General features: G+C 34.2%; 1 protein-coding gene across 1 annotated transcript; it reads right to left on the bottom strand.

Moving 5' to 3' along the window:
* Positions 1-1,823: 1,823 nt before the first annotated feature.
* Positions 1,824-24,945, bottom strand: LOC134851112 (uncharacterized). The gene is made up of 8 exons (XM_063867049.1): positions 24,415-24,945; positions 23,932-24,181; positions 4,228-4,360; positions 4,073-4,155; positions 3,830-3,965; positions 3,420-3,527; positions 2,587-2,689; positions 1,824-2,403 (listed from the first exon to the last, which is right to left on the bottom strand). The coding sequence occupies exons 1-8, from the start codon at positions 24,842-24,844 to the stop codon at positions 2,042-2,044; spliced, it is 1,605 nt and encodes a 534-aa protein (XP_063723119.1). The 5' UTR covers positions 24,845-24,945; the 3' UTR covers positions 1,824-2,041.
* Positions 24,946-24,970: the final 25 nt, after the last annotated feature.

The following is a 24,970-nucleotide window of genomic DNA, read 5'->3' as shown; positions in this document are numbered from 1 at the left end:
ACAATCATAATCCGTTGAAATTGAAACAAATTTCCTTTTCTGAAAAGAAAATTGAGCTAATGCGAAATCAAGCAATCAACTACCAAAGGGGTGGGAGATTTTTAAGCATATGTAAGTTTGAATTCTCAAATAAAGCTCCACTAGTGCTATTTTGTATTTTTCAAAAGGGCGGATTAAACAAATTCGATCGATCCGCTCTCGCCAGCCCCCTTCCCCAAAAAGACCAAGTTAAGATCCTCCACCCTAAACGGCTTGAGGGAGGTGAAGATGTTAACTTGGTCAAATTTAATTAGCGAATTCGTTCGAAATACATATTTTATACAGAAAAAGTTTTCAAAATTACATCTTGGCTAAGGGGGATATTCAACGGTAGGTCACTCAGGGGGGGGGGGGGTGGGGGAGTTTATTCAATTGGGATTTCTTTAGCTTTATCCCCTTTTTTGCAAAAGGGGAAAAGGGGGATATTCGTTAATAGGTACCCGAATGGGGGATGTAATTAAAGAGATCCTGGAATTGTACGGTTGATCCATATTTTATGCATAATGATTTAGTTTTGCCGGTATTTGTTTCACATGCGAGCTAGGGACTTGTTTGAATTTTCTGTTTGCAGTTTTATGCTAGTCGATACATTTTTTTAAAAAACATTTAAGCTAGTCGAGTTTTATGCTATTCGATACACCGCCATTCCGAAGGTATACCAAGCTCTTCGAATTTCAAAAGCTTTTTGTAATTGGCAACTTTTCCATAAAATAACCCAATTTGATAATGATAAATGTTAATCGATAGGTGTTTTTTTAAAATTCCGCTGGCAGCCTATAAAATTCATTGATTAAATTTTCCTCGCACCATTTGCACTTGGGTTTTTAAACAGTCTAACATTCCTGCCTTTCAGAATTTCAAATGAACTTACGAAAGGCATCCTGCAAAAGGTGTGGGTTATTCCTGAAAAAAAAACACAACCTATATACATGTCTTCATTACGCTCAATGACACTTAAAAACAATCCTGAGCTTAAATATTTTGTAACTTTCTCAAAAAAAAACGAAATAAACTTTTAAATTCGAATTCAAACTTGTCTGCCAATGCGCAAATGAAATTGAACTAATCTTTTTCTGAAAAACGCACCCAAAAATGGTGAGTCTCACATCGTTCGTTTAAACTTATAACAGAGATATTCCAATTACGTTTCCTCTATACCAAGTGGGAAGGAGCCTAAAAGTCGGTAAGGTTCAATAATACAGCAGCTCAATTTCTTACAAATTTGCAAGAAGCGTTGCTACGGGAAAAGTCTAGTTCCCGATTACAAGACATTTGCTTTTTCAAGTGAAAAGAAAATATACAGCAAAAATCGAGAAAAAAAAGAAAAAATCGAATCAAGAAAGCCCGTTCAAAACTCTGCTACCTTTCAAAAATCGTATACCAAAGCTGATACAAATTAAACATAAGAAAAGCATTACAATCTCAAGTGTGATTTTTTTTTTCATTAATACTTCTAACTTTCGCGTTGAAAAATCCAACGGTAATTTAAGTTTTGATTCAATGAGTATATCACAACCTGAAGGACGGGACTAAAGGACGGGCCAATTTTCAGCTTTGAAAAAGCATCAAAAGGTTTGAAAATGTTAGTATACTTAGTTTTTTGTGACGATTAAAGAAACTTGGTGGATAATAAACATTCTACAACATCCATATCTTTCTTGAAAGCTATGAAAAGACATTGATAGCATATAACATATTCAACCTACGTACATCTTTTGAGAACCTCGTCGACTTGATGTCCAGCACCCATTCAATGGACCTTAAGCAGCTTCTGGTTTTAGAGACCGGTTCAACAAGTTGAATTTATAAAATGAGGAAAAACAAAACGATTGTTTTAGTTTTTTTTATATCAATTTCGCCTGTTTTCTCATTCGTTCTGATTTCTGAGATTCAACCTTCTCCCATGTTTTTTTGACTCCAGACCCGGTAACTAGCAGCAAACCTGTGACGTCTGCCATTAGTCCGTTCTAACTAGACAACATCAGTTTCCCACTATAGAAATTCATGCAACAGCAAAAACGAAGTCCAAACATCCGATTCTGATAGTAGAGCCATGGTACAAAACAGCAGCGCCTTCCCATTGACGAGCATTAGCGTCGTTTTTCAATTCTGCTGCTGACCGCGATGATAGCGAATGATCGCAGTCGCATTTGAATCCACCGCCCAATGTACTTCTCTCCTTTTCAGAATCCTCGGCCGCGCTTTGGTAGCTGTAAACTATATTATCCACCATTGTTCCATGACAACTGTAATTAAGCAGCTCAAACTGACCTTCTTCTTGCACAAAGTAAACTCGACAGTGGATTGATGACACAAACTGACACTTTTTCAACTCTGGTAGTTTCAAATCGCAATTGCATTGGTCTGAAACGCACATGGATCTGCCCTTAAAGTTCAAATAGAGGTTATATTTTTCACAATAATAGTCAGGTGTTCTTCAAAAGGTATTCTAGTCTGTGCTAGTTTGGCTCCAATTTAAACTAATAATCATTCCTCTTTCATCGACACTTCAAAAAGACTTTAAAATTATTTAAAACACCAACTTACTCGTTCCAATAGTGAAAACGTTGTGATCTGCACATATGTCAATTCTCTGCGAAATTTCGTTGAAGTTGCAGTCAACCAAAAGCAGGGCGGCCATAACTGTGTTCTGAAACAGTCATTGAACAGTAAAGTGATCTTGATTTTATACACGCGGATTTTTTTTGGCGCCAATGCATTGAGTTTGAGGGGAAAGCGCCGAAAAACATTTTTTCCTCTGTTTTCAATAATTTGCTTGCATCTAGATAATTTTGGCAACATATAGTGTGTAAATAATTTTGGCAACATAGTATTTTTTACGTTTTCTAGGAGAGCTGGGATAACCGATTTGGTTAACCTAAGAATGGAGAGCAATTTTATTAAAACCATGGGTCACTCCTACAAACACCCAGGACCAAGCGAGAAAGATGTGGATTCGCACCTAAACCAAAATATACATGTTCGAAAAAGATAAAATAGTATTTTGCTCATAGAAACATCGAAAACGACCAACGCATGAGCTGATATCATATAAGATATAGATTCATCATTCTGTTCTGCAATCACTAATTCCGGGATTGTATGACGAATGGTAGTCATTAAACGTACCAAGTGAGCAATCCCCCCTCCCCCTTAAACAAATTAGGGAGGAGCTCGTTGACTTGGTTTAAAGTAATACTTTACATCCAATAAGATTTTGAATATTGTACCTGCAGGTCTTACTTATTGAACTTGCCATATAATTTTAGGGGGAGGGGGATTGATCACTTGGTCTTTTCAGGGGGGAGATAGTTCACATTGGCTCATTTTACTACCGCCACTTTATTTACACACTTGGCTATTAGTGATATAACCATTACCTGCGAAATATTAACAGAGTTTCTTGCGTTCCAATTCAAGCTTTCTGTGTTGCTTTGATCATCGCACATCTTCCTTTTTAATTCCAATGCTTCAGTTTTCAGATGAGCCTGGTAATTACATCAACAAAGTATCACAACATTAGTTAAGACATTAGATAAATATTTGACCGACGTTTTCGACTTTTTTGCAGAAAACAATTATGTTTTTGAGAAAAAACTACTTCCAAAAATGCCTTTGCAGTAAAAAATCAAATTAAAACAAGTGAATGTGAATAAGTGAAAAAATAAGAGCAAATTTTCCTCACAAGAAAACTATGAGATTAGCATTGTTAAAACATTTATTTGAATTTACGAGGTTGTTGGTAAAATAGCAGCGATTACAATCAAAACTTGAACTATGGAAACATCACCTTGTCCTTGCAGTACAATTGACAGCCTGTTGAACTAGGCTGATTATACTGCCTCTTGATATTAGCAGGAACCTCAACATAGCATATGTTTGGGTCTTCGTCGAGAATATTTTGAAGTTGTTTCTTTGTCAAATACCTGAAAATTAACAGAACACTTATGCTTAGTTTTCTGAAGATAGCGTATGATGAAAATGTATGAAGCAGCTTGATTAAAAAATCAAAACGAAAAAAAAAATAGTTTACCTTTTCGCTGTTGGTACGAAATTAGTTTTGAAAGTATCTCTGCCCCTCTTCAAATATGGTTTCAAAGCACACACTTCTTTACTCTAAACCGAACAAAAGACAAGTGAAAATGTCCGATTCTGAACACAAAAAAGAGCCGAACTTTGAAACATTACCTGAGCTACTACACTTTTCGGATAGTCTTTGCAGCAATCGGGTGTTTCTGAGATATCTGCTTCTTTCAAGCAGACAGGATGGAAGACATTGTTACATACTGTGCATTTCACCAGAGCTAAGAACTCAGAGCCACTGAAACCCAGAAAATCATCTTCCTTAAACCAAGAATTCTTTAATCCCAGAAAAATCACATTAACGAATAAGAATGAATCAATTGCCAGCCAGGTAGGCAAAGCCATTTATCGGCCAATTTATGATCTCGCGAAAACAAAAAATAAAACAACAACCCTTTTAAACTGACGTCAATTTGAAAAACACAACTCAAATGACTCAAAAATATAATAAGCTGTTGACTAAAATTTATCAAAATTGACCGACATTTTGAATTGACGAACACTTTCAACTGTTTTCAAGTATTCTTTAACATAAAAACTTCTTCGGAATTTTATGATTTGAGTTAAGACTGGGGTGTATAACTCATAGAGTAATTTCGGATAGGGTACACCGTCTGCTCGTCACGCTATCTTATTTTCGGCCGGATAGATTCGTGCAACTTCTTAGTCTAATACCGATCCTAATCTTACTCTTATACTATCTAGTCTCAGGTTGTTTAACTAGTCTCTGCTAGGCTCAATAGATCTAGGGTATACTGGTTTATTGCGGCTGCTGAAGTGCTCGGGAGAGTCCAACTAATTTCTAAGTTAAATTCAAATCTCTCTGGTGCTGAAATTACAAGTAACTTCAGCACTTACAAATAAGTGGGTTGTTAGTTAGATGGATCATGATTGGTTAATATTAAAAACTTTACATTGGTAAAACATTTAATTTATCCAATCATAAAATATAGTTTAGATCAGGTTCCACCCATCCGGGTTTTACAGAGTTTTTTAGAACAGTTCTTCTGTAATTCAAGGGTGGATGATGGACGTTGGTATTTGGCGAACATCATAATTTTCTTCCGCTTCTTCTTATGACAACGACTGAGTCTCTGCAACAAAATCAATTCTGATTTCAGAATGGTTGGCTATGTCAGGTTTTTCTGTTCTTCGGGGAGAACTTCTTTTGTGTCTGATCTAGCTTGGGAATGGCGTGGAGATTGTGCGTGGAGGGGATGCCTGGTTACTCGGATCTGTACGTATACTTGAACATCGAGGTGGTCATTGGTCTAGTTCAATGAAGTCCTTTTCTGCGAAGTCAAGTCGTACTCTAAATCCTTTGAGTTGTGATTGTGAGCGGCATATCGATTGTAGTTGGTCATTCTCTCTCGAGTGTAGTGAGGTCGTCTTGTCTTTTGATGTTCGTCCTTGGTGTTGTATTCTGATCTATATATTGCATCATGTGATTTTACATTTTATAAAACTTTTATTAGTTTAATATTTTTTAATAATGATTTTAGTTAGTTGTTTTCACAAAAGCTTTTTGTTTTAGTTCGGTTATTTTGAAGAGTTACTCACCCTTGAGTAGCTCTTATTAAAAATAAAGGTGTGGTCACAAAGCGTGGATGTAGCGCGGTGGGTTAGGCCGGCTATAGAGCATGCTCAGGACGTCCTTCCTGGTGGGTTAGGCCAGGAGTGGGAGTATGATTTCATGCGGTTTTTGTGAGGGGTCCTGTTATGTGACAACGTTTTATGTTGGGTTTGTTGTGGTTTTTCTTATGTTTCGTTGGTTGTGTCCTTTTTTCAAAAATCAAATTGTTTGTGGTATGGGTTTGTCTTTCGACTTTTTTGTGTTTTATTATTTCTTTCTAAGACTTTGTAATAGTCTTCAAAAGAATAAATTATCCAGTTTTAAACTGGGTTAATCCGGTTTGGGTACCGTTGGTTTCCTTTTCTTAGTCATGCTGTTATTCTATGATTTGTGGTATTTAGTAAGCTGCGTTGGTTAGTTTTGTTTAGTATATGATTCCTTTCCAACCGGGTTAAAGGAAAGTTTGAAACATGTTATTGTATGTTAGAGTTGTTGAGTGTGAAAACTTGAAACTGAAATTCATTATTTTAAACAATTCTTCGTGGGCGAGCTGTGCGAGTGTGGATAGAATTTCTGTGCGAATGAATGAAAATATCAAAAGGTTAGTACTGCAATTGCATTTTATTAATTTACTGCATAGAATTTGGAAATTTACTGCTAGTTATGGGGGAATTTTAAGATACAAATTTTCATCATATGTAGATTTACTGCTTTTGGGGGAAAATTTTATAAATTAATTTACTGCATTGGTATTATATTTATTTAATTGTTGGTGCAAAAGTTTAATAGGGTCTTAAACAGTTTTGAAGAAGTTTGCTATTTTTTATTTTTCTTTTGTGAATTTTTCAGATGATCTAGGATGAAGGCTAAAAATCTAAAGAAAACATGAATAAAGAATGGTGAGTTTTTAATACTGTAATTAGTTAGTAATATTTACTTAATTCATACTTACCTGTTAGTCGTCGGGGAAAAAACCGTGGGGGAAGATGTCGTGAATTAGTTCTGAAGTTGTTAGTAGTTTAGCTAGAATGCGGATGATATTTTTAGTCTGAAGCAGTGGCCAAAGCAATTGAAGTGCCTTAATAGTGGTTAGTTCTTCAGTGCCTACTGCAAACTCATAAGGTGTGTTTTGGATTAGATTATATAATTTGTGATTGAATTTAGTGTTGTGGATGAATTCTAAAATTGGGATTTCTATGGGTTGTACAAACTCGTGCGGGATAAGGAAGGGTCGGGATTCTTCGGCGTTGAAGGTCTTGGTGATGGGGCAGAAAATGTACATTTGGGTTATGGGGTCATAATTACGAAGAATACCATGGAGGTTAGTGTCTTTAATACAATATGTGAAATTTAGGAAAAACGGTGAAGTGTATTTTGAATTGATGAATTGGAAACGATGGTGTGGTTGTCTAGAGGGTGTGTGGAGGTCAAAGTGATTTTGGATGAAACGATAGTAACTGTATGTATGTGTTTGTTTAGTGCGCAACATAATATCGTGTGAGCAGTGTAAATCTCTTTCGTGTGGTGCAAGGAAATGAAAGGTTAGTGAAAAGATTTGGAAGCGTTCTTTAAAACTTTCGTATGCTTGTGTGTTTGTTAGTGCTTCTGAAATAATGTGATCAAACTTTCGGTCGAAGATGTTTAGTGTAAATACATATGGTGTCTTGATGAAAAATTTCTCGGTGATTTGTGGATTAGCGAAGCGATCGTCGTCTAAGAATTGATCTTGGTTAGCTCTAATGATGTTGTGATCGTAGTATTCTAGTGTATATTCATTAGCTCTAGGTGCAGTGTGTATTTTTAGTGATTTTTTATATCCAACGTAAGTAAATTGTCTAGCGGTTAGTGGTGTAGTGAGTTGATATAGCATGTCCTTATTTCGCTCTATATCGATGTGAGTGTTAGATAAAGGTAAGCAAAGAGGGTTTGTAAAATGATAATATGAGGTCCAAGAGAGAGTGGGCATTAAAACGTATTCATCTACAAAGTTGCGTGTTTCGTTAGCGTCGTGAGGGGTGTTTAAGGTGTATTGTGGAAATGAGGGTAAAGTGATAGCTAAAAATTCTTTAGTGTTAGTATGCTGGGGGTGGTTGATGTATTCACGGGCTGTTCCTGGTTTTGCTGGGAAAGGATGGTTGGGGAATTTTCTTTTAAAAGTGCGGTAAGCTCTATTAGTGTTTAGTGAAGATATAGTGGATGTGGATGATGGTGTTAATGATTCAGTATAATTTGAAGAGGGTGTAGGGGGATTGGATGAATTTGTAGTGGAGGAGATTTGGTTTATGGTCGGGGTGTTAAGGTGGTAGGGTTGTTGTTGGAGGGTAATAAAATTATCTAGTTCTGGGGAGATTCGGGGGGTGTCTGGAGAATGAGATGATTGGTCAGAATGGTATGAGGAGTAGGTTGGGGTAACTTGGGAAGCATAAGAGGGTGTGGGAGTGATTGGGTCAGGGTTATTTGATAATATGGGTTGAAAAGGGGGTTGAGAAAAATTAGAAGGGTTATGAAAATTATTGGATGGGGATGGTTCTGAGTCGGCAAATTCGTCGGGGGTGTCAATATTCGGGTTATTTAGCTGTGAGATGGAGTATAAAACTGAAATATGTGAGTTAGTGTCGGAATTCATGCCTGATGTTACATTGCTAGATGGAAAATCGGGTGGCGGAAAAGCAAAAAGTGGTATGATTGGGATTGGAGAGGTAAGATTGGTTGGATGGGAATTTGATCGGTGTAGTGATCCAAGTTGGCGGCTCATCGTGGGCTAAAAAAATTATTATTTTGAGATTGAAAAGCGGTGGTATGGGGCTGTTCAATAATTTGTTCATAAGTATTATCATCTTGTGATTGATGTGTTATTATATGTTGGACGGGACTTTGCGATGTATTGAGTCGAAAATTTGGATTATGTGTGATTGCTAAATTTCGAAAATTTCGTGGGACTAGGGATAGTGGATGGTTATTTGGTAGGGGTGGTAATTGTGGTGCCGTTGGCTGTGTGTCGACATTGTTATGTTCTTCGTCGTATGTATTTTGTCGTGTTGTTATTTTTGTGTTATATTCTTTTATTTGTGCGTCTAAAAGAATTTTGTTTATAGATGTGGAAAAAATTCCAAAAAATCCTGCAAAGAGTATGCGTGCTACGCTTGCTTGTCTGTTTACTTGTGTGTGTATAGCACATGTATTGTAGATTCCTTTTAAGAGTGAGAAAAGAAATCCAATAAAGTTAAACATTGCGTATAAAATAGTCAATTTTTCTAAGATGTAGTAGGGCCATCCTAGAAAATCAAGGATTTCATTCTTGAGTGTAACAAAGCTAAAAATGTTGATTGGTGATATATCTTGGGGACGGTATTTTTCGCCGTTTAGATATATATAATCTTTAATGTCTTTAAAATATCCGCTATAGTCTTGCGTGTAGATATCGGCAAATCCTGCGGTTTCTGCAAGTTTGCGTAAGTTTTGGTCTATTGATTGTCTTTGTATAGTGTCCATTTGTGTTAATAATTCTTGGAATTGTTGTGTTCTAATGTGATGTTGAATATCTGATTTTGAATAGATTCCTATTGATTGTAAGTCTATATTTGGGTTTCGAGCAATAGCGCGAATGCTTTCTGGTGAAAATTTTTTGAGTGATTGCATTAATGTGGGATATGGAGTGAGAAGATAATATTTATTTTCATCAGGGTTTAGTTGTACTACATTGTGGCTATTTTCTGATCCACATGGGACTGCGGTATCCCAGAAATAGGTTCTTCGTGAAAGTGTATCCACGAAATGTACTTTATTCTTATAAAAGATAGGGATTCTTTTATAACATCGTTTATCTTCAAAAACGTATAGTGGTGATACTTTTTTAGTACAAGTATAAAACCATAAGATGTTTCCTTCGTAGTCTAAAAAATTTGATCTATTTCCTGATAATAAGTATCCTGCGTAGGGTATTTTTAATACTGCTAGTGCAAGTGATTGTAATATTTGTGTTCGTTCTAATTCGCATAGTTGGTGTAGTGTTTCTAATTCGGAGAGTGACATTTCTTGAAAAATGCGGCTAATTGTATAGTCTAGTTTCATATCCAAATGAATATCATAGTGGATATTACCGAAATATGTAGTATTCATTAGTGATAATTCTTGTAAGCGTGTGCTTCTGGTGTCATAAGGTTTTAGATGTCCACCAGGTTGTCCGTTGCTTTTTTCAAAATTAACTGGTATATAGGATGTTCCTTCGTTTAGAGGATGACCTGTGGCATATGGGTCGATTTTTACTTTTCCAGTGGTCATGTCGAATCCTTTTTCGTATTCAACTAATATTTCAGAGTATTGTGTTCTGTGAAGTGGATTCCTGTATTTACATGCAAGTTCTGTTTCTTGATATATTTGAAATCGTGTCAATTTATTTTCTATATTGTCTATGTTTCTAAAATCGGAACTTAGTTTGCGTGATGGATGGACTTGTTCATAAGGAATTGATTGTATGAAATATTTTTCGTGAAATTTTATCATACGAGCGTGTATTTTTGCTACTTGAAATGTTGTACATGTATCTTCGGGGAACCAAACAATTGTTGCTTGTGTTCTTGTTGTAGGGTCGCAATATCCTTGATCATTTTTACAAGGTAGTCGGATTCCTTGATAGATCATTGTATTATCAGATAAATCTCGTGTGAGTTGTATTTTTTCGAGTTGTATTTTCCAATCGAAAAACATTATTTCTTGGTATCCTTTATTTTTCGTGTCTGCTTTGCAGTTTGATGGGTTATTTATACCAATGTGTGGTATCCAATGTTTATCATGTAGGTCATAGGTTAATCGTCCGTGTGCGCCGTTATACGGGTATTTTTCGTCTAGTTTTATATGTCCTTGGTGTCTTTCAAGTTGTGATTGATGTACAGAGTCTGAAAAAACTTGAAAATTAACTAATTTTCTTTGGGAGTTTTTATTCTGTGTGATGTTTAGTCTAAGTAATTCATTTTTACAATCGTCGGGATTGAGATGTAAGAGGCGTTCTATATTACTTTGATAGAATGATTCATGGTCAAGTCGGTTTTTGTTGCCGTTTGAGACTTGTGAACAATGTACTTTCTTTTCGGAAAATGTCGCTGTGAATTTATAACCTGTAACTGTTGTTGCTCGGGCTTTGGAATAGAGTGTTGCTATTATATCTGTGGTTTCTATAGCTTGTGGTTCTGTTTCACATTGTGATACTTGATTTATTGCATATTTGTGTAGTGTTTTTTGTTCATTTTCTTCGCAATCGTAATGTGTTACTAATAAATCTTGTGGTCCTGTACGAGGGGAAGGGTTTATGTTTTGATTTGAGGTTACTGGAAAAGGGAGTTGGAGAAAAATTAATAATTTTAGAATATACATGTGTATGATAATCCTGAGTATGGGTTATAAAATGTAATGTAACCAATTGTGTTTTTGGTGTATCTGTCGTATTTATATATTACTTCAGTAGTTATAAACGGTGGTGGTAGTGATTGAGCTGTTATGTTAGGTGGATTTAATGGGTAGGGATGTTGTGTAATATTGTTTAATTTAACTGTGATTTCAAACTTTAATTGTAAACTGTTTTGTTGGAGTATTTGAATATTGTGATCACGGATATCGTTGTGAATATCTTGGCGATATTGTAATCTATTAAGTGCCCAGTTATGAAGGCGGTTACTTTCTTGATGTTGTCCAAATAATGGTGGAGGTGCTGTGAATGTATTCCAATCTAGTCTTAAAGGAATATTTATTGATGATTGTTCTCGATATCTGGCGTCGAGATTATTTGGAAAATTTAAGTTAAAGGGTGGTGGTGAAAATTGGCTTATTGATGGTAGTGATAATGTTTCTGGTAGTGATGAGGATGTTGTTGTATCCGTAGAAATATCTATGGGGTCATTGACTAAATTTGGTTCACCTTGTGTAAATGAATGTGTAGTCCAATATGGCAGTCGTGATGTTAGGTTTGGGGGGTTAAAAGGATTTTCACGTATTTGTTCAGATGTTGGTGTTGAACCTAAGTAATCTGATGGTAAGCTTGAGGTGCTACGTTGTGAAAAAAGTGTAGGAGTTTCTGGTGTGATACCAGTGGTGTTTTCTGGAGTGGTTTGTGATGGGGATTGAGGTATATCAAAATGAACTCGGGGAGTTTGAAAATTTCTATTTCGTCGAGGATGTATAATTTGTCTATTTATTTCTGTTGTGTTTTGGTTTTGACTAGGATTTCTTATTCTATTTAGTTCTTGTGGTAGTGTTGGGTATAGGTTATATGTTGGTTCGCTTAGAGGTGCTTGTCGTTGAACTGGTTCTAGTGGTTCTGATAAACGAGCGTGCCGTTCTTCAAAAGTGTATGGATTGTCTTGAAAAGAAATTCGTGTAGATGTTTGAGGATTTTGAGTAGTTGAAGGTGGTGTTTGGTTATCTTGGGATGATGTCGGTGAAGACTGATTCTGTGACTGTTGGGTAGCAATTTTTGATGGTTTTTTGAATTATTACTTTAGTGGGAAGGTTTATGTTTATTATAATATTCTTCCAAAAAAATAATTAGAAAAATTGTTGCTAGGGCAAATGTGATGATTGCTTTCTTTATACATTTACATATTGTCAAAATGAGGGATGATAAAAATGTTATGAAAATTACAAACAATAAAAAAATATCAGTTCTACTGAAAATTGTTCGTATCATTTAGACAAGTTGTTAAAATCGTACCTGTGGATATATTCAAGGGTTTTGGAAAGTTGGAGGAATAGTTCGAGTATAGTGTAGAAAATTTAAAAAATGTTACAAAAAATGATTAGGATTATTAGAAAATATTCAAGTATATCAAAAAGAAATATTATAAAGGCTTCAAGTATTGAAAAAAAATGTTTAAAATTTATAAGTATTTGAGCAACTGTTTGAGAGAAGAGCATTTAAGAAATGATCTCTTGGTCGAATATTTTTTGCTGTTTGAGGCGATTTTCTAGTGTGGTCGAATTATTTATTAGTTTTTTTGACAAGTGGGTTGAGTTTTGTAAAAAATTGTTGGGGGCAATTTTCATGGTGACTGGGAGGTCGTCTTTTTCTTTATTTTTGTTTGTCAAATGATCCGGGGTATGGTGAGATTTTTATACTTTAGGCTAATTAAAATCTTCATTTTGTTACTTTAGGCTAAGTTATCAAATTTGTTTTGGGGGTATTCGTGGTCTGAGTTGGGGAAATATTGTTGATCTTTGGGTTATTAGATAAGGGAGGGGTACGGTATTATGGTGATATTTATTTTAGCTGTCAAGTTGGAGTGGTTTGCTTATTTTTGACCTGGAGGTTGTAAAGTTATAGTTAGAGATGTGCCTGGAGTTCTAGATTATTCGTCTAATTGATCTTAGTTTGAGTTAGAGAAAGTGGCGGATTGGATGAATCCTATTGGTCTATTTTGAACTAGAATTATTGCGTACTTGTGAGCATGTTATTTTGAAAAATTGAAATGAAAAATGTTACGGAGGTTTCAAGATTGTAAAGTATAAAATCTTAAAATTACTTTTTAAATTCTACTTTCTTTAATATTTTAGATTGGGGGATGAACATTTTGTAGTTTTTACGTGGTTGATTTCGGAGTCTTGTTGTTTTTCTATGTTCTGATTTGTCTATTTCTTCTTGGGGTATTATTTGTTCTGTCATTTTTCTATTTTTTCTTTGTTTTGGAGATTCTTTATGGTTTTGCGTATTGTTTTTGGTGGTGGTTGGTTTTGTGTTTTGATTTTCGGTGGGGTTATCATTTTGTTCTGTGTTTTTCAGATGTGGTTCATTTTGAATGATTTTTAATCCTGTGAAAGAATATAATTGAGTTAATTCGCGGAGTGCGTATTCTTTCGGGTAATAAGGTAATAGGTTGTTTCGATGTTGAACGATTTCTTTTTTGTTTGAGTCGGTAATTTTATATGTGACATCAGTGGGTTTTGCAATTATTTGGTAGGGTCCTTTTCGGAGGGGTTGTAATTTTTTAGAAATTCCTTTTTGAATATTAAAATTAGGTATTAAAACAAATGTTCCAATTTTTAAATCGGAAGCTGGTGTAAAACGTGAATTGATTTGTTCATTTATGTTTTGTCTTTGTAATAACTTTTTCGTTATTTTTTGGTAAATTTCATTGTGTTTCTTATCTCTATTTAAAATCCATTCGGTGTGTGTACCGGAGGCTAATTTAAGAATTTGTGGGTGATGAAAATGATCTTCATCGTGCGTATGTAATGGGAGGTTATAACAAATTGAGTCTTTATTTGGTTGACAATAACCTTGTGCGTTTTTATGGGAATTTGCTGTAAACATTATTGGTTTGCGTGGCTTTTGGTTGAAAACCATTTCATATGGTGACATTCCTAAAGTTGTCGTGATTTGTGAGTTATATGCTAAGGGAAATAATTTTACATCTGCTGACCATTCGGTATATTTTGTATCATTTCCGTTGATGATACATCTAAGATATTCTTGTAGTGAACGGTTCATACCTTCGACTAAGCCGTTTGTCCAAGGTGCATGAGATGTACGTGGTTTGTGTTTAATGTTGTATAAATGACATAGTGTTATTATTTCATTATTTATGAATTCTGTACCATTGTCTGTAACTAAAATTTCTGGTAGTCCGAATTTTGCTATCCAGTGTTCATAGAGTGTTGTGTAAGCGTAATAAGCGTTACAATGTGGTACTGGGTTAAGTGCTACATAATGTGTAAATGCGTCAACAATTACCATAATGTAGGAGTTTCCTTCGGATGAGGGTGAAATTGGTCCTTTGGTATCAAATGAGATACGATGATTAAAGTACAAACTTTGTCCTTTAAAATCTTGTTTTTGTGCTATTTGTTTTTGATTTGGGTAAGGTTTATTTAGTTGACATACTATACAATCATTGCATAGTACTTTTATCCAAATTGGTGCATTTGGAAAGTAAAAATTTTGTATAAAATTTGAATATGTTTTTTCTGATCCAGAGTGTCCTTTAATATTTTGTGTATGTGAAATATTAAAAGCTATAAGAATCATACTTAAAGGGAGACATGGAACTGTAGATTCATTCAGGTTATACTCTAAAAGGTCTGTATTTTCGTTAATTGTTGTGTTGTTAAATTTGCGAAAGTATCGGAGGAGTGTTTTGTTTCCTAGAATGGTTGAATCTGCTTTGATAGGTTTAGTTTTATATTTGTGCCATGATTTCAGTTGTCTAATTATCGGGTCAAGATTTTGATATTGTTTCAGTGTTGAAATTGTAATCGTATCTGTTGGGGGGAGAAAAATGTTTTCAATTTCGAATTTAGATAAGGGTATTGTATCAAGTGGGTCGTGAAGGTCAAAAACTTGATTTATTGTGTATTTTGAATCATTTGTTTGTGGTCCTGATAAATTTATTTTATCAGTTAAATCTTCTTTTTCAATTAGTGGAAAATGGTCTTTTTTAGGCGGGTGTTGTTTTGTTTGTTTTTGTTGGGTGTTACTTTTTATCCATTGAGAATATGGGATTGGTTTGAAGGTTGATGTTCCAAGTAAATCAACTTCATAATGATTATTTTGACAATCTAAATAAAGTGGGAAATGTTGTAAATTATTTATTTGTGATTGTTCAATATCAGTTTTAACTGCATATTTGCATTCTAATCGAGGTGATGTTTCGTTTTCTGCAAGGTAGAATTTTATATTTTTGGGTATTTCAACTGTTGTTTTTCGTGTAAGTAATTCAGGTGGTGTATTTCGACTTAAGGTGTCTGGTAATGCAAGATTTTTTCCTGCAGTCCAAACTATATGTAAGTTTGGAAACTTCATTAGAATTAATTGAAATCTGTAAACTCGGTGGTTTGGGTTAGATTTCTGTGTGAAAAGAAAAATGATTGGTTTGTGATCTGTGAATAAAACTGTGGGATGTTTTGATCCAAGTATCAGAAATTCATATTCTGTCAGTGTATATATTATGGCTGTACATTCTCTCATTAGAGTTGAGAGTCGTAGCTCTGCTTGAGTGAATAATCGGGAATTTGCTGATATCAGGTTCATTTTATTTGTACCATTATGTGATTGTAATAGTGCTGCGCCGATGCCAAAGTTCGAAGCATCGCACATTGCATAAAATGGTTGATTTGAATCTGGAATTGTGTTTGAAATTTGTTCAGTTAAAAGTTTCTTTATTTCTTCAAATCGTGTTTGATGTTCTGTGTTCCATTCAAAATTATTTTGTTGTCTAAGGATATTATAAAATGGTCGTAGATATAATTGCATTTTATAAACATATTTACTTAAAAAGTTTAACATTCCAAGGAATTCTTGGATTTTCTTTTTATTTGTTGGTGGTTGAAGTTTTTGAATAGCGTCAATGCGCGATTTCAGTGGAGTGATTGTTTTTCTTTCTATGTTATGTCCTAAGAATTTAACTCTTGTCAAAAAGAAGTGTGATTTATCGGGGGCGGCCTTCAGATTTTCGTTCTGAAGTATTTGGTGATATTTTTCTAAAACTTTGAACATTTCGTCTTTTGTTTGTGATTGCATAAAAACATCGTCTAGATAGGTGATTGCGTTTTTCTTGAGTATTAGTGGTCTAAAAATTTTGCTCATAAAAGCTGAAAATGCTGCTGGTCCTATGGATATTCCATAGAATAAGCGGTTAAATTCGTATTGTTGGTTTCCGATAACAAATTGTGTTAAACGTCGTGATTGTTCATCTAGTGGCATTTGATTGTATGCACTATTCATGTCGGCGGTTGTAAAGTATTTGCCGTTTATTTTTGTTAAAATAACTTGTATTGGTTCAATGGGCCAATTACATTTTGATTCATCTATAAGTGAATTGAGGTATCTAGCATCGAGAACGATTTTTAATGATTCTCCTTTAGCTAGAATGATAACGGGGTTGATGAATGTGTTGCCTTTTGGTTGTTCTTCTTTATTAACCGGTGATATAATATTGTACTGTTCTAAAATATCGAGTAATCTGTTTACTTTATCATGTAAGTGAATTGGTACTTTACTTGCTCTCTGTTTTTTGAAAACTGCGTCTGGTTTTAACGGGAGATGTAGTGATGAACTGATTTTTCCAACATCGAATTTTGATGTTGCATAGACTGATGAATATTTAATTAGCTGTTTGGCTAACTTTTCGAATTCGTCTTGTGTTATTTGTGAATGTTGGAAATTAAACATTGTTAAAAATTTTTGTTGGTCCTCTGTGTAGTTACTGATGTTGAATGTAGGTTTGAAATATGGAGTTTTTGTGAAATAATCCGTATTCCTGTTTTCGTTACTTATTATATTATTTATAGATAATTCTTCATTAAGAATTGTAGATTGGCAAATATCTAGTAATTGGAGTATATTATTTACGCGATAGGCTTTTTCGTGTATTGGTGATATTGTAGCGTTAGTTTCACAATATCCTAAAAGTCCTAAAGGTAATGTTACTTGGTAAGGTGTGTTGTTATAAACATGTAAGGAAATAATATCTGAATTCGAATTTTTCAAATATTTTATGGATGAGATTGTGATTTTGAAAAATTTGTGAATAGGTTTGAATTCAAATTCTGACATATAAAATTTTTGTTTGTTTTGTTCTTTATCATATTGGTGAACTTGTTTGATTGAAAAATTATATATGTTTCCTGATAGTGGTTTCAGGTGTTTTCTTTGTTGGTTATATATTGGATAGAATTTTGAAAAGAATGGTGGTTGTTTATTTAATCTTTGAAAAAATGTTAGGGATGTTTCTTTTGTTTTTGTATATTTATCTTTGATTAATATTTTACTATTTAGTATGTTAATTGTTGGTATATACTTCGAAATAAATGGTATTCCAATGATATTATATTTAATATCAGTGATATGGAATATTTGTTTAAATGGCTTGTTTAGAATTTTACTTTGCTCCATTGTTCTGGTAGGGAGGAGAAATAATTGGATTTTTCCGTAGTTTATCAATGTTGATCCTTGTGCTGTTGCTAGCTTACTGGAGGTTTCAAGAGGTGTTAGCTTTGGATGTAAAGTTTTTATTTCATTCCATGTGGGGATGTTTATTATGTTTGATTCTGCTCCTGAATCAATTAAAAAATCTATTTCAAGGTCTGGTGGTTGAAATTCTTTATTTCTTGGGCTTTCTAAGAGAAATGGTATTGTCCAAATTTTTTCTTTGGGTTGTTCTTTTTGTATATTTTGATAAATGTGGTTTGTATTCAAGCATTTTGTTTTGGTGTTTATATTGGTTTGATTTGTAGTGTTAATCTCATTTGTTTCTTGCGTTGTTGGTGTGGAATTTATGGGTGTAGTGTAATAATTTTGAAGAAATTCTGATTGATTTTCATATATATGTGATGGAAAGGGTTGTTCATATATGACAGATTCATAGTCATTTTCGACTTTTATCATATTGATAGCAAGAGTGTTTTCAGTATCACTTTCTGAATCTGATGATGTACAGTTTACTTGATTGAGTTGTAACGTATTAGTTACTGTGTCATCAATACCTGGGGGGTCTGATGTTGTTTCTGGGTTAGCTTGTACTTGATTGATTTGTCTTTGATGTTTAGGTGTACTGCTTCTGTGACGATTATTAGAGTTATTATAGTGATTATTATTTCGGTGTGGTGATTGGGAATAATTTCTATAACGATTATTATAACTTGGGTGTCGATTTTGTGAATTATTTCGCGATCTGTTTTGATAATTGCTGTTTGGTCTGTTATAGTTCGATCTATTATATGAGTTATTCCTTGATCGATTGTTCGGGTAATTCTGATTTCGGTTGTTTGAATAACTTCTATTTCGATTATAGGAGTAGTTTTTATTCCTATTGTATGATGAATTTCGTGATTGGTTGTTTGGATAGTAGTTATTTCTTGATTGGGAATTAGATCTAGAAACAAATCGTTGTGTATTTGAATTTGATCTGGAGTAGTTACTTCTACTATTTGGTCTATTGTAGTGATTTTGTGATGAATTTTGTGTATTTCTTCGTTCTGGTGATCTTCCTCTATAACTTGAGTTATATGGGGATTGATTTCTTGTATAACTTGTATTGTTCGGAAGTGGCTTTCCTGAACTGTTGTTGCTGTATACATTTTTGTTTGGTAGATTTTGATCTTTTTTCATGTATTGATAGAATGATTTATTTGGTTCTTTGTATTTTTGAGGTTTATTTTGACTATCTTGCTGTTTTTGTCTACATTCGGAAATACTATGTCCGTATCGTCGGCAATAATTACACCATTTTTTGAAAGATGGTTTGCCTTTAAAGTTCGGGTTCTTTTCGTAAATATTGAGTATTTCAGTGATTTTTTCAACGAGGTCTGTCTCTGATTCCTGTATATTATTAATATTAGTGGGAGTCGTTTCAATTCTGTTAACGTATTGTAATTTCAGATTTTCCGTTTCTTCTAGTTTCATCGTGATTTCTGCTTGTTCTAATTTGTCTACTAGTTTTCGAAAATCTAAATCGGGTTCTCGAATTGAAGAAGGATGGGATGCTCTCTTTTTTATTGCTATTTTCCTTAATTGTGGTGTTAAGGTCATCATTAAGATTTCTGTCATCTTTGTGTTTTTATAGTCATGTGTATTTAGTGAGTATGCTTTTCGAACTAGTGTTTCGATTCGTACTGCTATTTGCTTGATGGTTTCGTTTGGTAATCTGCGAATTTCATTACATAAAACTCTTTGTTGTTGTTTGTTTCTTTCGGAGTCAAACATTTTTGAAAATTCCTGTGTAAACCTTTTCCAGTTTGATTTTATTTCTAGAGGTAGTACTGAAAACCATTTTTGGGCTGCGCCATCTAAGGTTGTTTGTATCAACGCTGTGCGTCGATGTATCCAGTTTTGATGTAGTGGCGTGTTAATTGGTTCAGGTCCTATATTTAAAATCAAATTTGCTGTTACTGCATTTAAATAATCTTCTACAGAGTATTCAGGGTCTGTTCCTGTGAAGACCATTAAAGGTTTATTTGATGTTATTGATGATCCACCCATAAGGTATGGATTCATTGTCATTTGTAATGATTCTGCTGCATTTGGCATTTGAGAAAAATTTGAAAGTTGGTTTCTTGTTATTTCATGTTGTTGGAGATAATATGGGAGTGGTATTTCATTTTGCATTTGTGATGCTTGATACGAGTGTGCAGTCATTGGATTTTGTTGTTGAATTGGTTGAAAAGATTGTGTATTAATTGGATTTTGTTGTTGAATTGGTTGTTGATGTTGTGCATCTATTGATTGTGGAGAAAAATTTCTATGATTTGTACGTGTTCTCTGTATTCCTTGTTTACGATATTCTTGAGTATTTGGTGCAAATATATCTGGTTGTAAGAAATCGTCATCTGAGGATAAATAATCCATTTGATAAGATGTTTGTTTTTTATTTTTATTCTGTTGAAAAAATGGGTAATTTTCACTGCGATCCTGTGGAGGATTTGGTTGAAAATTTTTGGAATTATATTGGGCCGTTGGGTTATCCCAGTTTCGAGGTTTTGTATATTGATTAAAATTCCTTTGTGGTTGATAATTTGTTTTTGATGGATGTGTATAATTATAATTATGGTCTGCAAAGTTGTTTCTAGTGAATGTTTTGCGTGTTTTTGATGGTATTGTCATGGGTCTGTATGTTTGGTAATCCATATGGGAATATTTTGGAGCAACCGAAGGTTTAACGGTTGATTGTAAGGTTACCTGTGTTTGTGAAGGGTTTGTATTTCTTGGTGTTGTTAAATTTGGGCGTATTGGTGAAATACTTTGTTGTGTAGTTGTTGTGTGTACAATTTCTTCATTTATGAAGTGTGATGGTGTCTGGATATCTTGTTGAGTAAGATTCCTAGTTCCATTGAGGTTTTCGTTGTGTATGACTGTCGAGTTTAAACTATTATTTTGTGTATCGGGTAAAAATGTATTATAGTTTAATGGTGTTGCATCAATTGTTAATGGTATTACTCTTACATAATCTCTTATGTAAGATATTGTACCTATTGCTTGACTTGAGATTGATTGTGGAAAGCTTATAAATGCGGGATGAGACCATTCGGGGTCCCAAACATAATCTGATTGTTCTGTGATAGCGGTATCATCGTTCGAATTTTGGGGTCGAAAATTTTTTCTTGCTTGTGCAATTAAATCAATATTGTGTGTGAAATAATCTATTATGAACCATGCCAAAATTTTTTGTAAATCGTGTTTGGTATGTTGTGAAACGTCGTCTTTCGTGAAATTTTCTTTAATGATGTTTAAATAACTAGAGAGTAGTGTAATTTCATGTCGTACTTTCAAATGTTTGGATGTTTCTGTCGGTGAGACATTTGTTAGTGGGAGTTCATTTTCTAATATCGAAATATAACTATATATTATTGCGAAAACTTCATTGGTGAATATGGAGTTTGCTCTTTGTGAGTTATGGTATTGGATGCTTTTTATATATTCTGAAAAAACTTTTGAAAATTCTAAATCAAGATCGTCTGTTTGAATAGTATATGTTCTATTATTATGGTTTGGGGAGGTGAATTCTATAGAGTAGATTCCATACTGTTGTGTTATGTTGCATATATCTTTTAGATAGTGATCTATGATTTGTCTTTTGATTTTTACATCGGGGAACTCTGTTTTACATGGACTGATTCCGGGTTCAAATAAATTTACAAGTAAATTTTGACAAAATATGTGTTGTCCTCTATCAGTATCTGCATCTACTATAAAAGGAAAGATTTCATCATCATCTGGAGTTTCGTCACCTGGGGTGTGTGTTGAACTCATTTTTCCGTTCGATGACTGTTAATATGTAATTATTAATGTGTCGAATTGGTTGATTCCAATTGTATAGATGTACTGGTTTGTGTTTGTACTGTTTTTTTATTCTTCTTTTTCCTCTTTGTGATGAATTTGAAGTTGTTTCTGAGTCAGAAAAATATAATTGATCGTGAAGTGGGTAATTTTTATCTATTGATTCTTTTAGTTTGTAAAGTTCGTCTAAACTGTTGGTTTCTGATTCTGAAAATGCGTTTCGATTTTTTGAAAATCTTTTTCGTGTTATTTGTCTTTGTTTAGTTATTATTTTCCTCTTTAGTGTTTGTCGTTTTGTGCGAATGTATCCAACTGTTTGTGTATGAGGTGTGATTACAAGGTCGTATTTTTTGTTATCTATTTCACAATTGTGTAAAATGATTGTTTGTTTATTTCCTAGGTTTTTAAATGACATAAGGTTTAGAATGACGGATGCAAAAAGTTGTTAAATGATTTCTATTTTCTTAAACTGTTAGTTCTTACGATTTTTTGGTTAGCTTAACCTGGGTCTTTTTGTTCAGGGTTGGAGAGAAAAGTATATCGATTCCGAAGAATGATTTTTACTTTCTCGTGACTAGTATAAGCTAAGGTGTTAACTTACTTAATCTTACTTAGGGGTAGTGATTGTGTTCAAGGGTTGGAGAATAGTAAATCGATCCACAAGGTTCAGGTATAATTAGAACGCGAGTAGTTCGTTAGATACTATTTTAAACTTACTAAGTCTAAGATTTATCCTGGGTCTGGTAAGAGGGGGGGTCAAGTGAAGGATGAATAACCGAAGTTCTTCACTGTTTATCCTAATTTGAATGATTAGTTTTGTGTAAAAATTTCTATTAGTCCTGGGTTTTTAGAAAGGGTTGGGTAGTGAATCGACGTTTGAGGTCGTTAGACACTAATTAAGTGGGTGGGGGAGAACAAAGTTGTTCTGTTTGATCCAAGGATAAGCCTTGATGATCAAGTTTGAAATTTAATTAAGTAGAAAATGATTTAAGATCCAAGGATAAGCCTTGATGATCTGATTTTAAATTAAGTGACTTTAAGTTTTAATAAAGTTTTGAATGTGTGTAAAGGAAAGATTTAGTGTTTTGATGATATTAGTGAGTTGATGATTGCTGTTATGTTTTAGGTGATGAAGCTGGAACAACAAGATGATTTATGATTACTAACCATTTATTGTCATGCTACTAATTTTTATTTTTATTTTCCAATAAATATTTTTCAAACATGTTTTGTATATTACTGCAGAGTTTTAGGAAAACGATCTTAGATCTTTTTATCAATCGTTATTGTATAATATTAATTTTGTTTAGCGCCTGAAATGATGTTGAAGATTAACTTCAAGGTTTTATGTTTGCAAATGGAAATCTAAATTCATTGCAAGTAGTATTCGAAATATAAAAGTTTGTTCTGGCTTTTGCCGAACTATCATATAACTATACGGCAAGTTTCTACTTTGTCGTATGTCGTCTTTGGTTCGAGGTCTTCTTCCAATTCCGGGTAGTTCTATTATGGTTCGGAAGATTGGCTCTGATCTATTGAGTCGGAGAGACATTTCAATTAAATTATTGTCGTATAACATTTTGTAAATGTTTTTGTCTAATTTCTAATCTATTTTTGGTTAATTCTAATCTAGTAAGGTCTTGTTCGAGACTTATGGTCGCACCAGATGAGTTAAGACTGGGGTGTATAACTCATAGAGTAATTTCGGATAGGGTACACCGTCTGCTCGTCACGCTATCTTATTTTCGGCCGGATAGATTCGTGCAACTTCTTAGTCTAATACCGATCCTAATCTTACTCTTATACTATCTAGTCTCAGGTTGTTTAACTAGTCTCTGCTAGGCTCAATAGATCTAGGGTATACTGGTTTATTGCGGCTGCTGAAGTGCTCGGGAGAGTCCAACTAATTTCTAAGTTAAATTCAAATCTCTCTGGTGCTGAAATTACAAGTAACTTCAGCACTTACAAATAAGTGGGTTGTTAGTTAGATGGATCATGATTGGTTAATATTAAATACTTTACATTGGTAAAACATTTAATTTATCCAATCATAAAATATAGTTTAGATCAGGTTCCAGATTTCCAAAACAAATAAATGAGTGCTTTCCGTGAATAAGGAGCCCAAACCTTTTAAAATCATATTCCAGCCTGTTTTCTGATTAGAATACAACGCCTTTTTTTAGACTTTTATCTAGATCTTCCAACTTTTTATTGCATTTGGTTGTTGGCTATTCGTTGATTTGAAAAAGTTAAACGGTCGAAACGGTTTTCATAAAATAAGCAATGAATTTATAGAGGGCACTATATCTTTTGCGTTTTTGGAGACATTCGCCACAAGAAAAAACCTGGAACAATACGTCGCAAAAAGTCAATTTTGGATTAGAAAACCTCAGCTTTATATGAATCTTGGAAAACTTAATTGCTCAATAAAAAGAGAAAACCCCCAAAAGAGGACACGTAGAAGACATGTTACTCTAACATTGAACAGAGAAAGCAGGTTCTAAACTGAGTCGGCAACACTTCTCGCAACACCCTCACTCTTTCCAAATACACGTGATCATCTCTTCCGTCTTTCCCACTCATTTTTCTCTCAGAAGTGCATTTGGTCTGCTGAGTCAACACTTTCTGCCTCAGCTTCGTCTTTTTAGCCCGACCTCCCCCACCCCCTCCTCTGCCACTTGAACTACTCGCACTTAGCTCAAAGTCACTGTCCGTTCCAAAATCACCACCTGTTAATAATCTGATACAATCTGTTGGAGTTTCGAAACAATCAACAGTGTCAGAGTTGATTGCGAGAAAAAATCGCGTCATATTTGGTTGTATCAATCAATACATTCTTTTGTATCAATCAACAAATTCAGTATAAGTTTCATAAACCAGAGTCTATTTGACCGAGCAATATAAAAAAAAAATCCCTCTGACATACTGAAAACTACGCAATGAATTAGCTTCTAATTTCTACCTGTGCACAATTGGTCCTCCATGTATGCGTTAGAGTCAATTACATCGTCCCCGTCTTCATTTGCCGTGAAACTATTCGTCTCCTGCTTCGTATCTACCACTTTGTCATAAACAGTTGATTTCTCGCCGTCACACAAAGTCACATCTAAATTTTTGGTTTCATTTTTAATATCTTCCAGAGTCGAGTCAGCTTCTATCGATTCGTCCAGCTGTTTGAAACTTTTATAAGATACTTTATCATCTTTGAAAACGAGATCAATCGTTTTATCGTCGACTTGCAATTCACAATCCAGTTCATCCGGCACTTGTGGCGTCGGTTCGACTCTTCGATTCAGCTCCAGAAAATCGGTCGATAGTCCAAATTCTCTGCACGGTATGAAAGTGGATCTCCGTATGAAAGTGGCGAAAATTGAATCTACTTTTCCAGTCATGACGGAATATTCAGCTAGCCTAAAAACTTAGTCGCAGTTCTTAAATCTTGTCATTTGAAAATATCATTCGAAATAACTGAAAAAACTATCTTCATTCTACCGCGTAGTTTGAATTGCTGTGATAAT

This window comes from Symsagittifera roscoffensis, chromosome 1 (assembly GCF_963678635.1).
Source record: "Symsagittifera roscoffensis chromosome 1, txSymRosc1.1, whole genome shotgun sequence".
NCBI lineage: Eukaryota > Metazoa > Xenacoelomorpha > Acoela > Convolutidae > Symsagittifera > Symsagittifera roscoffensis.
The sequence above is the reverse complement of the archived record's forward strand: the minus strand, read 5'-3'. Positions and strand labels throughout refer to the sequence as shown.